At 56.8% G+C, this 15,659-nt stretch overlaps 1 protein-coding gene across 16 annotated transcripts in view; it reads right to left on the bottom strand.

Annotated features, from left to right (window-relative positions):
* Positions 1–423: 423 nt before the first annotated feature.
* LOC135173892 (protein disulfide-isomerase TMX3-like) overlaps positions 424–15,659 on the bottom strand; it is a 54,297-nt gene continuing 39,061 nt past the window's right edge. For 3 of the 16 annotated variants that reach the window (XR_010301516.1, XR_010301519.1, XR_010301518.1), the window contains 7 exons: positions 14,020–14,162; positions 13,428–13,531; positions 8,116–12,703; positions 6,818–6,930; positions 5,796–5,925; positions 4,940–5,008; positions 424–664 (listed from right to left, as the gene is read on the bottom strand). Coding sequence is in view for 3 of the 16 variants with exons in the window: in XM_064141102.1 (XP_063997172.1) it covers positions 487–664; positions 1,421–1,458; positions 4,940–5,008; positions 5,796–5,925; positions 6,147–6,175 (444 nt within the window). In the remaining 13 variants the exon portion in view is untranslated. Of the gene's footprint in view, positions 665–1,360; positions 1,459–4,939; positions 5,009–5,795; positions 5,926–6,146; positions 6,239–6,817; positions 6,931–7,134; positions 7,202–7,289; positions 7,413–8,115; positions 12,704–12,827; positions 12,972–13,427; positions 13,532–14,006; positions 14,163–14,719; positions 14,823–15,659 lie in introns of those variants that run through there. The other 13 variants (XR_010301513.1, XR_010301514.1, XR_010301523.1 and 10 more) reach the window with 13 other exon arrangements.

The following is a 15,659-nucleotide window of genomic DNA, read 5'->3' as shown; positions in this document are numbered from 1 at the left end:
ACTAGCCCGAGCCAAAACTAGAACGGTAGGAAAAAAGGCAAATCACAAAACACAGGACTGCCTTAACTGTCCTACATTGTAACTAGCAGCACCAAGTCCCAATCAATTCAGAGCCTTGGCACTGTTTCTCCTTGAAGATTTTAACCCTGGACACAAAGGAGTCCTGCTCTCAGCCATGGGATTACAATAAAAGTGACTCAAATGACTCAAAAGGGTAACACAAATGCCTTTTCCTGACCAATCTCTCTACATGTTCCTATGATGCTCCACTAACTCCCTCCTTCAGAGTGGCTAACAGTCTCCAACAGACACTGCACCAGCAGCTACCTTGAAGATCTGTAACCAGCTGAGGGAAGGGCTGTAAAACAAATTCACCTCCTTCAGAAAGCTTCTCATCAGTTACACAGAGCAGTCAGAGCCTGCTTCCATTCACATCTTTCTTTATCAGGTTCCACTGTGGAGTCAGAACACTTAAAGTTCACTTAGTCACAGGTTAAGTCGACTCTGCTGTTGGTATCCAACCCCATGCTGCTGGCTGAAGCAAAGTATTCCAGGGCTTGAAGTTGAGACTGCAACACGAGAGACCTCCTGTGCCAAGTGCTGCTTTGGGTTTCTGGGGTTGGGGTCAGGAGGGGATGGGTGGCAGGTGGCTGACTCCTGCTTTCTGCAAACAGAAACAGGCTAAGGTAATTGTGCACTGCAGGATCTCATTTTGTATTTACCTCTTGATCTCAACCCAGAGGGTTTTTCCTTGGCTGTGTTACTTTTGCCTCACTTCTGTGTTGGAGGGAAACAGGAGGCTAACCCATTACAGCACTGCAAGCTGTTCAGGCACTGGGAAAACAATTCAACAGGCCCCTGTGTTCCAGGAGGTTTATCAAGTAGCCTGCCAACATTTTCAGGTGCTAAAGAACTAATGAACATTCCATTTAGGAAACAGCTCCCTCAGCTCATAGCAAGCAAACATTCCCCACTGTCACTAATCCTAGGAGCTGATAAAAGACTTCATTGAATGGTTTAGGTTGGAAGGGACCTCAAGGATCATCCAGTCCCAACCCTCTGCTCTAGGCAGGGATACCTCCCACTGCAACAGGCTGCTCAGGGCCTCATCCAACCTCAATTCATATTCATTTACACCAAAGCTGAGAAAATAGAAAGGTCTGGGGCAGTTGTTTGGCTTTGGCATCAAACCAATGCACAACAGGTAGAATGGGACTTCTTGGGGAAACTAAACTGTCTTTAGCTATGAGGCTGAGAAAGACTTTTCCTATCTCTTCAGCCTTCATTTCACCTGACTCTGTGTTCAGCTGGGCTGTGTTAGGAGCAGTTCACCACATGCAGCAAGGCCAAGGGGCACTACCTTGATCTCGCTGGCAATGACCAATTCAAAACTCTCCAAACAGGGTCACAGAGTTGTTACCTGCAAAGCTCTTTCAGTCGCACTTGCTCTTTGTTTATCTGTTAAAGACAACCAAGAGAACATCCATGGGTTGGGGTTTTCCCCCCCCATCAATTTCTGAGGGGCCTGGAGTTACAGGCAAGCCCAAACCACCCTAACGCAAACCAAAAGGTCCTCTCTCGTGATGACAATGACCAACAAATGACTCCCTTCAATAAATAAGCGACTTGGGAAATTCCAGAGAGTACTTTTGCTAAACAAGTTAGTCTCTTTTCTTTTCCATCAGGTCTTTCTGTTGAAGCTCAGCACCTGAAAGCTCTGTACCTCTTCCCTGCCCTCCTGCCGCTGCCCTCCACCTTTCCCCGGGCAGCCCCTGCCGTCCTGCCCCCACTCTCTGCCTTCCCCCGGGCAGTCTCTGCTGCTTTCCTCCTCCTCCTCCTCTCCACTCTACGTTACCAGCTTCTGCTCCATTACCAGTTCCATTACCAGCTGCTGCTGCTGGTCCGTTACCAGCTCCAGTTAGTGCTCCTGCTCCATCTTTGCCTCCATCGCAGAACCCAGAGCAAAACCTTCGAGGATCCAACCTCCTAGAGAAACCTCAGCCTCAGTAGCAACACAGACTTAGCACCCGTGAGCTAAGGGGGATGTTGCAGTGGGTCAGTAGCCCAGCCCTAAAGTAGCCCTAGCTAGCCAGGGGGCCAGCCAGGCCCCCCAGCCTTTGAAACCCTCCACCACGCACCCGGTGCTCACCCGTGCGCACTCACCTGGGATGCCAGGCGGAGGATCCCTTGGCCCGCAATGGGCCCAGCTTGGGGCTGGGCTCCTCCTGCTCTGCTTATAAAGGGCACTGAGCAGGGAGGGCAAAGTGGCCACAGCTGGGGTGGGAGGAGACTTCAATTGACCTCCCCTTTTTAAGCTGCCCCAGGAGAGACAGAAGCCTTTGGCTGATCCCCTTTGCGGGGGTAGGTTGGCTGTGTCCTTTGTGGGGTGGTGTTTTGGCTGTGTGCTTTGTGGGGTGCTTTTGCTTTTCTCTAAGCCACTCCTCCCCTCTGCTCTGCTTGGGATTTCTGTTCCTCCTTGGTATGCTGTGCTTAAAACTGTGCTTGAAGTTGTGCTGTTTCCTTCATGAGATAGGTTGCTTTTGTGCTTCCTGCCTTGCTGCTCTCTTGTTTTCACCGGTTGGGGGCCAGAATCTGCCTTCCTCTTGTTGCAGCCTGGCAGCAAGAGTCAGAGTCCCTAGAGCATCTCGTTGCCTCCTTTGCCCTTTGCTTGCTGCGACAGCACAGCTCTGGCCTCTGGTGTGGCTCTAGTTATTGTGGGGGGGAGAGCGGATAGGAGGTGGGGAGGGAGAGAAAAATGGGGGGGGGGGTGAGAAGAGGATTGGGAAAAGAGAGGAGGTGGGTGGGAAAAGAGAGGAGGTGGAGGGGTGAAGAGAGGAGGGGTGGGAAAAGAGAGGAGGTGGGGGGGTGAAGAGGGGAGGGGTGGGAAAAGAGAGGAGGTGGGGGGGTGGGAAAAGAGGGAGGTGGGGGGGAAAGAGAGGAGGGTGGGAAAGAGAGGAGGTGGGGGGAAAAGAGAGGAGGGGGGGGAAAGAGAGGAGGTGGGGGGGGTGAAGAGAGGAGGGGGGGGGCAAAGAGAGGAGGTGGGGGGGCGAAGAGAGGAGGGGTGGGAAAAGAGAGGAGGTGGGGGGGCGAAGAGAGGAGGATTGGGAAAAGAGAGGAGGTGGGTGGGAAAAGAGAGGAGGTGGGTGGGAAAAGAGAGGAGGTGGGTGGGAAAAGAGAGGAGGTGGGGGGGTGAAGAGAGGAGGTGGGGGGGGAAGAGAGGAGGGGTGGGAAAGGAGAGGAGGTGGGGGGGGCGAAGAGAGGAGGGGTGGGAAAAGAGAGGAGGTGGGGGGGTGAAGAGAGGAGGGGTGGGAAAAGAGAGGAGGTGGGGGGGTGAAGAGAGGAGGGGTGGGAAAAGAGAGGAGGTGGGGGGGTGAGGAGAGGAGGGGTGGGAAAAGAGAGGAGGTGGGGGGGTGAAGAGGGGGGGGTGGGAAAAGAGAGGAGGTGGGGGGGTGAGGAGAGGAGGGGTGGGAAAAGAGAGGAGGTGGGGGGGTGAAGAGAGGAGGGGTGGGAAAAGAGAGGAGGTGGGGGGGTGAGGAGAGGAGGGGTGGGAAAAGAGAGGAGGTGGGGGGGTGAAGAGAGGAGGGGTGGGAAAAGAGAGGAGGTGGGGGGGTGAGGAGAGGAGGGGTGGGAAAAGAGAGGAGGTGGGGGGGTGAGGAGAGGAGGGGTGGGAAAAGAGAGGAGGTGGGGGGGTGAGAGGGGAGGGGTGGGAAAAGAGAGGAGGTGGGGGGGTGAAGAGGGAGGGGTGGGAAAAGAGAGGAGGTGGGGGGGTGAAGAGGGGAGGGGTGGGAAAAGAGAGGAGGTGGGGGGGTGAAGAGGGGAGGGGTGGGAAAAGAGGGGAGGTGGGGGGGTGAAGAGGGGAGGGGTGGGAAAAGAGAGGAGGTGGGGGGGTGAAGAGAGGAGGGGGGGGGGTGAAGAGAGGAGGGGTGGGAAAAGAGAGGAGGTGGGGGGGTGAAGAGGGGAGGGGTGGGAAAAGAGAGGAGGTGGGGGGGTGAAGAGGGGAGGGGTGGGAAAAGAGAGGAGGTGGGGGGGTGAAGAGAGGAGGGGTGGGAAAAGAGAGGAGGTGGGGGGGTGAAGAGGGGAGGGGTGGGAAAAGAGAGGAGGTGGGGGGGTGAAGAGGGAGGGGTGGGAAAGAGAGGAGGTGGGGGGGTGAAGAGAGGAGGGGTGGGAAAAGAGAGGAGGTGGGGGGTGAAGAGGGGAGGGGTGGGAAAAGAGAGGAGGTGGGGGGGTGAAGAGGGGAGGCGTGGGAAAAGAGAGGAGGTGGGGGGGTGAAGAGGGGAGGGGTGGGAAAAGGGAGGAGGTGGAGGGGGTGAAGAGAGGAGGTGGAGGGGGGGAAGAAAGGACTGGGGGAGGGGCAAGAGCGGGGGGGGAGGGGGCTGGAAAGAAGAGAGAGAGGCCTGGGGATGTTTAGTCTGGGGAAGAGAAGGGATCTCCTTAACGTCTATACATTGCCGAGGGGCAGGGGTCAGCACCAAGGTGCCAGCTGCTGCTTGGTGGTGCTCAGCACTAGGACAAGTAACAACAGACAGAAGCTGCTCCGCCTCACCAGGAGCAGAGATTTCTTGGCTGGGAGGCTGACAGAGGACTGGGACAGACTGAAACCAAAACATTGCTCAGAACACAAAAGAACCTCTGAAGCGATGGCAAAAAGCTCAAGGAAAAGAGGTTGGATTTTCATGATTCTGTCCCTTAAAATACATCAGACTAACAGCAGAGTGAAAAATGTGACATTCCTGCAGGTGGAACAGTTAGAACTGTGGCAGACATGATTGGCTGTTTTAATCCAGAAGTTCATTTGGTTTAAGCCTAGTTCTAAATAGTGACAATAGATACACTAGGCACAGCATAGCAACAAGCTTACATCAAAGCATTTCTAAAGCCTCTGCAACTAAGTCCTTGACTGACAAGAGCATCACCTCACTGAATAAGCAATGAACTCTACCATTACAGCAGCCTTGGCCTCATAGATGACTCTCTTGCTTCGTTGCAGAAGTCCATCACCAGCCTGTGCCTGCAATGTCAAATGGAACCATGTCAAAACTGCTGACACTTTGCAGTTATGATCCCAACAGTTCATTCTTCAGACCTCCCAACCCTTAAGTCCCTTAAGAAGGAAGTGAAAAGCAATTGCTCTTGCATTTCATGCTGCCCAGACGCTCCCAGCTCCTCCAGTAAGGCTAAGCATTCCAACAGGCTCATGCCAAACTCTCCCACAGTTGTTTGAGACCATCACAGCAAACTAACAGCAAGTTGCTGCTCTGCTCTCAGACCACAGAGGCTGCCTAGGGAGTCGCCGTCCCTGCAGCTGCTCAAGAAAAGCCTGGATGAGGCACTTAGTGCCATGGCCTAGCTGACTGGAGAGGGCTGGGGCTAGGTTGGGCTGGATGAGCTTGGAGGTCTCTTCCAACCTGGCTGATTCCATGATTCTAAGTGTACAAATACCCCAGCTGTGTGCTTTGAACCTTGTCAATAAGCTTTCTGCAGAGACTGAATGATAAGAAACAGGTTGGTTGTAGTTATTAACAACCTTTGCCTGGATACCAACATTAATATTGGTTATTAATTGTGCATCACTCATAACGCACCCATTCCATGGCTCTTGGAGTTCCCACAGTGAGAACAGCAAAGGATGGCACACCCCAAGCACTCCTCACCACGTATTCACTGCCAGCACCCAGCACGGGAAGACAGCCAGGACAGGAAGATAAATCACAGGGCGTAACAATCGGAGCCACCGCAGCTAAGGGGGGAAAAACCAAACACCAACCAATATATCTCAAGCCACAACAAAGACTTACTTCAGCAGCACCATCCAAGATATCCTTCATGAACTTAACCATGTCCTCTGTCTTCTCCAGGTGTCTGTCTGGCAGCAAACACTGCTGGTTGGAGGCATTCAAGGCGACGGTAGTACGGATGGTCAGCTCGCTGGCAATGGAAAGCAGATGGGTTACAGGTTTGAAGAGCCACAGTGTAAAACACTGCAAAGCAAAGAATTCCTACAGCATGTCAGAGGGCGCTCAGTGAGCTTCTCCCTGTGTGTGTTCCCTTAAAGGCAAGAGGGGAAGGGGGAAGAGAATGGTACAAAAAAGCTTCTCAGCAGTACTTTGTCCCCTCACATCCGTGCAGGCAACGCGATGGAAGCTTACTGCATTTCACACCCCCACAGGTAGCTCATGACTTCCCCAGCAGCAAGAGATCACAGACAGGAACCTTGCACATGAAACGTACTACTAAGGTAACACAGGAAGTCTTTCAGCATGCAAAGGCAAAAGCACAACCCAAAACATTCCACATGGCCACAGTCCAGCTGAAGAACGAAAAACTGCTGGAACCAGTTCAGAGCAGGACCACGAGGATGAGCCAAGGGCTGGAGCACTTCTAAGAGGATAGGCTGAGGGAGCTGGGGCTGCTCAGCCTGAAGGGGACAAGACTCCAGGGAGACTTTAAAGCTACCTCCCAGTACCTGAAGGGAACCTGCAGCAGGAAGGCTGCAGAGGGACTTTTTCCATAAGGGTGTCTAAAGACAGGGCAAGGGGAATGGTTTGAAGCTGAGGGAGAGCAGGGCTGCTTAGAGTGGATCTGAGGAAGAAGTTCTTCAGCATGAGAGTACTTTGGCTTGCAGAGACAGAAACACTGTAATGCCTGTTCATGAATTTACAGCCAAGGTCACAAGCGTGCTTCTGTCAGCAATTACTGCTTCTATGCCCACCAATCACACAGTAGTGTGTCCTTTGTGAACAAACAGCATCTGAGGCCAGCTGCACCAAGTATTCAGCGACAAAACAAAGCAAATCAACAAAACAAATCTCCTACTTACCCAGCCAAAAAAGCAAACACTTCTCTGCCAGAGAAACAGGCAGAAACATCTCAGCAGACAGACAGAAGAGCTTGCACAGGAGAAGCAGGTGAAGAAGGTCTCCTTTTTGGCACCTATAAAGCACCAGATCAGTCACATCACTTTAACTTCAAATGAGAGACAGCTGCTTTTAGATTCACTGCATTCAGGTGTTCATCTAGAGACAGCCCACAGAAATCCAGAACTTGTGCTCCCTGAGTCCCCGTGAAGCTCCTAGAATCTTCCAGAGCACAAGCACAGGATGTTGTGCATGCTTTGATCACCCAGAGAAAACTTACAGAGCTGACATCTTCAACTCTGGTTTTTCCCTTCCTTCACTCCAAAGGCCAGAGAAGAAGTAGTCAACTGCAAATGCCAAGCAACTTCACTCCCGAATGATGCATTTGAAGACAATGACCGTTAAGGGCAAAGGTCAAGCATCTTGTTAACCTACTCCAATGTGCCTTGTCTGTACTGAGTGCAGCCAGCATCCTTCATGCACTTCATGCTGCTTCTCTGAGGGAGCTCAGTTGTATGCCTCTCTTAAAGAAAGCATCAAGAATGAAATGGGACTCTCCTGAAATCAGAAGCACAGGCAATGCATAACCATTCTTTACAGCCCCAGTTACAAACTGGGCAGGCTGCAGAGGTGCGCCCAGGCCAACCTCATGGCATTCATCAAGGCCGAGTGCAAGGTCCTGCACCTGGGTGGGCACAATCCCAAGCACAACTCCAGGCTGGATGGGGAACGGCTGAGAGCAGCCCTGAGGAACAGGCCCTGGGGGTCTGGGCTGATGCAAAGCTCAAGAGGAGCCTGCAGTGTGAGTGCAGCCCAGACAGCAACCCTGTGCTGGGCTCCAGCAAGAGCAGTGTGGGCAGCAGGGCAAGGGAGGGGATTCTGCCCCTTGCCTCTGCTCTCCTCACACCCCATCTGCAGTCCTGGGGGCAGTTCTGGAGCCCCCAGCACAACCAGGACATGGAAGTGTTGGAGCCAGTGCAGAGGAGGCTACCAAGATGCTGAGAGGGCTGCAGCAGCTCTGCTCTGAGCACAGAGTCTGATCAGTGAGCTCACTGCTGGCTGCAGCTACCTGGAGGGAGGCAAAGTCCTACAGCTGTGCTGCTCAGGGACATGCTTTAGGGGTGACCTGGCAGTGCTGCCTTAAGGGCTGCCCTGGATGATTTGGAAGCTCTTCTCCAACAGCAACCACTCCATGCTTCTACTCCTCAGAACCGGTGCACCTGACTGCCAGAAGGAGCACAAACTCCACACAAAGCCTTACCTGACCCAGCCTCTTTGGCCACCTGCGTCTCGTGGGGGATGTTCCTCAGCATCTGCTCCTCCCGCATGAGCTGGTGCTGGGCTGAACCCTCCTGCTGCCTGGGGAACGGCCATGCTGCTCCTGCTGCTCCTTCAGCTCATGCCATGCTTGCTGGAGAGAGCTGCAGAACCCAACGGCAGCACAGATTGACACGGAGGGGCTCTGGCAGCAGCAGCTTGAGTGCAGGCAAATCCATCCCTGCAGCTGAGCACAGTCATTGCTTTGGCCCGGAGCCGCTCGCAGTGGCGCCTGGAGGACCTCGGAGGCCTAGAGCGGCTTTGACCAGCGAGAGGAGAGCCCAGAGCGTCGCCTGCCAGCCGGAAGTGACGGCACGGAGGCAAGATGGCGGCGCGGAGCGAGCTGCTGCGGCTGTACCCAGCCCCGGGGGGGTCTTAGGCGGAGTTGGGGGGTCCCGGGAGGGGTCCGAGAGGGCTTGGGGGGGAGCGGGGAAAGGGGCTGGGGGGTTTTGGAGAGTCCCAGAGGGGCTTCGGGGGGGCCCCAGGGGGGTTTGAGGAGTCCCAGGGGGGGGGATGAGGTGGCTGGGGGGGGCGAGCAGTGGGGGGAGGGTCTGGGGATGAGTCAGTGGTTGCCAGGGGTGCTTGGGGGGGTCGCAGGGGGATTTTGGGGGGGGGCGAAGTGGCTGCAGGGGGTAGGCGGAGGGTCTGGGGGTGTTGTAGGCGGCCCCGGGGTTGGGGGGGTTTGGGGGCGCCTTGGGAAGGGTCCGAGGTGGCTGGGGGGAGGGGGCAGTGGAGCAGAGGGAGGGTCTGGGGGTGTCATGGGGGTCCCCGGGTGAGGTTTTGACGGGGGTCAGAGGTGGCTGGGGGGGGAGGGGAAGGGTCTGTGGGTGCCGTAGAGAGTCCCAGGGGTGCCTGGGGGGGACTGGGAGCAGTGGGAGGGGACTGGGGGGACGCTGGGGGGTGCTGGGGTCCCTCCCCCGAGGCTCCTTGACCTGCCCTGCCAGGGAGGTGCTGCTGCCGCTGCCTGCTGGCCTGGCACAGGTGGCACTGAGGGCGCTGGGCCCAGGCCTGCAGCCCCCAGCCCGGCCCTGGGGGAGGCCTCAGCAGCGCCCCCAGGCCAGGCTGCAGTGCTGCGGGGACAAGCTGAGGGCCTGAGTGGGCACTGGGGGGCGCTGGGCGGGGACGGGGAGGGGCTGGGGGATTAGTGGGGGCATACAAGGAGGTGAGTGGGGGTCTCTGGGAGGCCAGTGGGCGGGTCTGCGGGTCCCTGGGTGGTCCCTAGGAGGGTCTGAGGGTCCCTGGGAGGGTCTGGGGGTCCCCGAGAGGTCATCAGAGGTCCCTGGGAGGTTATTGGAGGTCCCTGGGAGGGTCTGGGGGTCCCTGAGCCCTCCCCCCGCAGGCTCTGGGTCTCCCGGGGGGCTGGAGGCCTGCGGGGGGAGGTCTCCTCCTTCCTGGAGCTGCTGGGGCTGTGCTGGAGACCATCGAGCACTTCGGAGGGGCGGGGCAGGGGCAGGCCCCGCCCACGCCAGAGGACGCACCAATCAGCTGCTGACCCTCCCCGTCCTAACCAGTTCCCCCCGCCCAATAAAGCACCAAACTCCGCCAGGTGGACCCTGCCTTCGTTTATGCAAATGAGGGGGCGGGGCACAGGGGTGACCATGCCCACAGCCCCCACAGGATCCACCAATCAGCTGCTGACCCTCCTGGTAACCCCTCCCCAACCCCCAACACATCTTCAAGGTACTCAAAGGCAGAGCCTGATATTGAAATGTATGCAAATGAGGGAGGCAGAACAAGCGGCAAACCACGCCCATCACAATCCACCAATCAGCAGCCACCTCCTGAACTACTCCTCCAAAGGAAGCTCCAAATCTGTCACCATATAATTAGTTACTGTGGGGCGGGGGCGGGCCGAGAGGGCGGGGCCAGGCGCAGCATGGGGAGGGGGCGTGGCTACGGAAAGGGGGTGTGGTTATGCAAATAAAGAGGCAGCAACCAGAGCCAGGCAAGAAAGGCCAGGGAGGGGGCGTGGCTCCGCAGCCCGGGGGGCGTGGCTCCGCCAGCCCACTCCTCCCGCAGCAGCAGACCCCTGCAGAGCCCTGCAGTGCCCTAGAGACATCTCCAGACTCCTACAGACAACTTCAGACCTTTCCAAGGGCTCTGCAGACCCTTACAGACCCCTGCAAACTCTTCACACCCCTAAGACCTCTACACACAGCCACAGCCTCCTCTGCAGAGCCCTGCAGCCCCCTCCACACCTTCAATGGATTCCTGCAGACACTTAACAGATGCCTGACAGAGCTCCACAGACCCCTGCAGACCTTTACAAGATGCCTGCAGACACCTGCGGGCCCAGAACAGAAACCTCCACACACCTGCTGAATGCTACAGACACTTGCACACCCCTCCAGCCTCCTAGAGACCTCTAGGGACCCCTCCCGACCTTTCCATAGAGCCCTGCAGACCCCTACAGACCTCTACAGACACCTCGAGACCTTTGCAAGGCACCTCAAGACCTTCACAGCCTTTTGAGACACCTACAGCACCACAGACACCTCTACAGACCCCTAACCACCTCCACAGACACCCAGAGAGCTCCACAGACTTCCAGAGAGCCCTCCAGGCCCCTAAGGGTACCTACAGATGCCTCCAGACCCCCGCACACCTCTGCACACTCAGAAAAGCCTCCAGGCCTTTTAGAAGACCCCTGCAGACACCTACAGACCTGGGCAGACTCCTACAGCTGCTTGCACACCCCTGCAGACACTGACAGGCTCCTCCTGGCCTGCAAGCTCACACCATGTGCTCGCACTCAGCTTCTCCCCAGCACCCCCAGGGCTGCTCTTTATCGCCTCCGCCCCCAGCCCGCAGGCACAGGCAGGCTTCCTCCCGCCCACACGCAGCACCCTGCCCTTGCTCTCCTGGAACCTCACAAGCTTCGCCTGGGCCCAGCTCCCCTGCCTGCCCAGGTGTTTCCTGGATGCCATCCTGCCCCTCGGCTTGCTCTCCAGCACCACTCAGCTTGGGGCCATCTGCAAACACGCTGCCAGTGCACCTCTATCTCATTTGGGACAGTCACACTCTAGAGACACTGGACAAAAGTGTCCTGGAGCCAAAGAACTCCTTCACTGAATGCAGACACCTACAGACCCCTCCACACCTTTAACAGACCACTGCAGCCCACTGCAGAGCCCTCCAGACCTCCACAGACCCATTAAAAGGCACCTCCAGACCCAGGCAGACCTCTACAGAGAACTAACAGAGCCCTGCAAATCCCTACAGGCATCTACGGACCCCTGCAGGTGCCTGCAAACACATACAGACCCCTACAGAGCTCCCCACACCCATCCAGACCCCTCCAGATATTTAACAGACCCCTGCACACATCTACAGACCCCTCCAGAGCCTTCACTGATGCCTGCAGGCACCTACAGACCCACACAGAAACCTCCAAACACCTACTCAACTCTACAGACCTCTGCAGACTCTCTCAGACCCTGACAAATAGCTACAGACCCCTTCACACCTTTAAAAGCTGCCCAGAGACTCCTACAGAACCCTGCCAAAATCTACAGACCCTGACAGAGCTCTGCAGACCCCTCCAGACATTTGAAAGGTGCCTGCAGACCTCCACACCCCCCTAGAGACAGCTGCAGGCACCCACATTCCTCTACAAAGCTCTAGAGACCTCTACAGACAGCTACAGACCCCTCCAGACATTTAAGAGGTGCCTGCAGACCCCTGCAGCACCCTAGAGACATCTACAGACAACTTCAGACCTTTCAAAGGTGTCTGCAGACCCTTAGAGATCCCTGCAAATTCTTCACACCCCTCCACTAACCCTTGTTGCAGAACGGCTAAAGGAAAATGGACATGACTTAGAAGTGGGCAAGCAGGATGAGTATATGGAACTAAATTAAGGCTGTGCTAGGCCACACAGAAACAAAGACATATTGAATAAACAAAGGCAGCATTTAATATAACTAGCCAGGGAGGCACTGTCCTTGACGAGTCAGCAGACAACTCAAGCAGAGCAAATGGGGTATTTAGGGATTCAGCCATTTAGCTTCTTACATGTATGCATAAATTATCTGTAACACATATAAGCGTGTGGCTACTAAATAAAGTTGTCACTCGCTTTTGATCCACACTGGATTGTGCAGTGTCCTTGCACAGTGAGTTCAGCCCTTCTCCGCGAGATCTGCCTCCCTGCAAACCCTAACCTGTCAGCACCTCCCAGCAGCAGGGAACAGAGAGAAGCACTCCACAGCCGTTTGCACGAGAGGCTTTCTGCTCATCCAGCTGCTCTGTCAGCATCTGCACTGGACAGAATCTTCAGCTACTAGGTCAGAGCTCTGACTGAGCAATCTCCTTTTCAACCCTTCCCTCCTGGCAGACACAGACAAACCCTACCTGGAGCCCGCAGGAGCTGAGCCAAAGGAGATCACCCTGCCAGGCTGCAGGGCCAGGCTGCAGCGGCACCAGCGTCCGTGCTGACGGATTCACCGCAGCAGCTGGGGCCCTCGTGCCCATCCTGCTGCTGCTGCACATCTGGCTGGCTTGGCCAGTGGAGTGGAAAGCAAAGTGCAAACCTGCCAAGAGTGAAACAACCAAGGACAAAGCTCAGTTACTCACACTGTGAAGGTGTGGGCACGCTCCTATGCCCCCAGTAAAAACACTGCCAAAGCATTTCATTTTCCACTGCCATGCACTGACCTTGCAGAGCTCTGAGCTGATCCCACTCCAACACTCCACCTCCAGTGCACAGTCAGCTCTGACTGCAGGGTGCTGCCATGTGGGCCATGCACACACAGGAGGGATGCCTGGCCCCCAGCACTGCCCAGCAGACATGCTCCTGAGCTGCCAGGGACACGTACCAGCGACAGCCAGACAGAAATAAAGCACGTCAGAGCACCCCACCAGAAGATGGGAAAGACAACCCCTGACACTTGGTTGCCTTTTTCACACACACAACAAACGAGCTGCTCCGAGAGCCCTGACAAAGGCTTTGCTCTTTGGCAGTGGCTGCTCAAGCCATGCAGATCAGGCTGGAAGTGACACGACTGTAACTTTTTTGGTAAAGCTTCATTTATGACAGAAAAGGGATCAGTGAGATCAGAGACGGCCCAGATGCTTTGGCACCTGGGAAAAAAACAACCAAAGCCAAACCAACCAACCCAACACAAACCCACCCTCAAATTAGTCCTCAGTGCTGCAGTCCCCAGAGGAGCGGTGGATCTGAAACGTTTGGCCCCACTGGAGCACGGAGAGGAGCAGGTGCTGGTGACAGCTGCACTCTCACAGCCATGCCCTCACCTCTGAGCCGAGGCTGTGCTTAGCTCCGATGGGCAGCTGCTGAAATGCAGGCACTGCTGCGGGGCCTGTGCCTCTCCGTGGCAGGGTTTCAGACCTGCTCGGGCCTGTGGGAAGAGTGAGATTTGTCTCAGGGCCACTGCTTTGCATTTCCTCCCCTCTCTCGGCATGGCTCAGTTACTCCACTGGCATGACAAGTGCCAGGACAGCTGCCACATGGACGAAGCAGACAGGAGGAGGCTCCACGCTGCTCTCCCTGTGTCTGGGAGGCAGACACCATTTGATCCTCCTGCAGCAGCTCCAGCACGCTGCGGAGCTCTGAAAGCTGCTCTCTAGCACTGTGACGAGCAGAGACAGCTGAGCTCTCCCTGTGCAGGCAGACAGACCCCCAGCTCCCTTCACACCTCCTACAGATGCGCTCTACCAACCAACACCTTCCCAGGGGCTGCAGAACGCAGCTGGATGGAAGATGCAGCACAAACCTTCCAGAGCTGCTTTCTCTACTTTAACTGCACCAACGCTGCAGGAAGACTCCAGATACTCACAGCAGCTGCTCTGAAAGGTGTCTCAGATCCATCTCACCTGCTCTGCTCACCTCCCGAATCCTTGCAGGCACCCAGGGCTGCTCCCAACCCTTCCACACGCTGAGTCTTGGGCTCCCCGGGCCGCGGCTGCCTGCAGCCACCACAGGCCATTGGAGCAGCACTGCAATCCAGGGACCTGTCCTCTGAGCGTGTGCTGCAAGGAGAAGCAGCAGCTCTGCAGTGCTTCGGCTGGACAGCAGCACACACTGACTGCACCCCAGAGCAAACCACACCTAAAGCACACACACACAAGCAGCCTTGCACAGCAAGCACAGCCTCCACCTTTGCATCTCGCCAGACCCACTCTAGGTGCCCACGGACCCCTTTACGAGGGTCCCTGACCCCTCTACATGGCCACAGGCCTCCTTTAGATACCCGCAGACCCCCTCCAGCTCACCCCTGACGCCTTTAGATGCCCCCAAAAGCCCTTTCGATACCCCCAGACCCCTGGAGCCGTGGCTGGGGGGGCCGAGCCAAAGGGGACACCGAAACCCAGAGTGAGACCCCCCAGAGCCTGCCAGAGCGCAGAGGCTGAGCGCTTCCCGCCCAAACGCCGCTGGCCAATCAGAGCACGGCCTGGCTTTCCCGCTCTTTCCCCTCACGGCGCCGGGAGGGAGGGGGGAGGGAGACAAAACGGCCGCAGGGGGCTCCGTGGCGGCTCCCAGCGCTCCCAGCTCAGCTCCCAGCGCCTCCAGGTATGGATCCCAGTACCTCCCAGTGCTCCAGGACAACGCACAGTGCTCACAGGATGGCTCCCATGCTCTCCTCTGCTCCCAGGCCCACACAGATACCGCCCGGACCGGCCCAGTCCCTCCCAGTCGATCCCAGCCCCGTCCCTATCCCTCCCAGTCCCGCCCAGATCCGATCCCCGTCCCTTTCGTTCCTCCCCATCCCTTCCAGTCCCTCCCAGTCGCTCCCAGATCCGATCCCAGTCCCTTTCGTTCCTCCCCATCCCTTCCAGTCCCTCCCAGTCGCTCCCAGATCCGATCCCTGTCCCTTTCGTTCCTCCCCATCCCTTCCAGTCCCTCCCAGTCTCTCCTAGATCCAATCCCAGTCCCTTCTGTTCCTCCCCGTCCCTTCCAGCCCCTCTCAGTCTCTCCTAGATCCAATCCCAGTCCCTTCTGTTCCTCCCCGTCCCTTCCAGCCCCTCTCAGTCTCTCCCAGATCCGATCCCAGTCCCTTCTGTTCCTCCCCGTCCCTTCCAGCCCCTCTCAGTCTCTCCCAGATCCGATCCCAGTCCCTTCTGTTCCTCCCCGTCCCTTCCAGCCCCTCTCAGTCTCTCCTAGATCCGATCCCAGTCCCTTCTGTTCCTCCCCGTCCCTTCCAGCCCCTCTCAGTCTCTCCCAGATCCGATCCCAGTCCCTTCTGTTCCTCCCCGTCCCTTCCAGCCCCTCTCAGTCTCTCCCAGATCCGATCCCAGTACCTCCCAGATCCACTCACAGTCAATTCCAGTCTCTTGCGGATCCCCTCCCAGTCCCCGACCGTCTGCACCCCACACCCTGTCCCTGCCAATCGCACCCAGTTCCATCCCAGTCCTTCCCAGTTCAGTCCCAGTTCCTCCCAGTCCCTCTTAGTTCCCCTCCCTGTGAGTGACTGGCAGGGAAATGGGATGGAATCCGGAAGGACTGGGAACGACTGGGAGGTGACTGGG

Source organism: Pogoniulus pusillus, unplaced genomic scaffold (assembly GCF_015220805.1).
Source record: "Pogoniulus pusillus isolate bPogPus1 unplaced genomic scaffold, bPogPus1.pri scaffold_117_arrow_ctg1, whole genome shotgun sequence".
Taxonomy (NCBI): Eukaryota; Metazoa; Chordata; class Aves; order Piciformes; family Lybiidae; genus Pogoniulus; species Pogoniulus pusillus.
The sequence above is the reverse complement of the archived record's forward strand: the minus strand, read 5'-3'. Positions and strand labels throughout refer to the sequence as shown.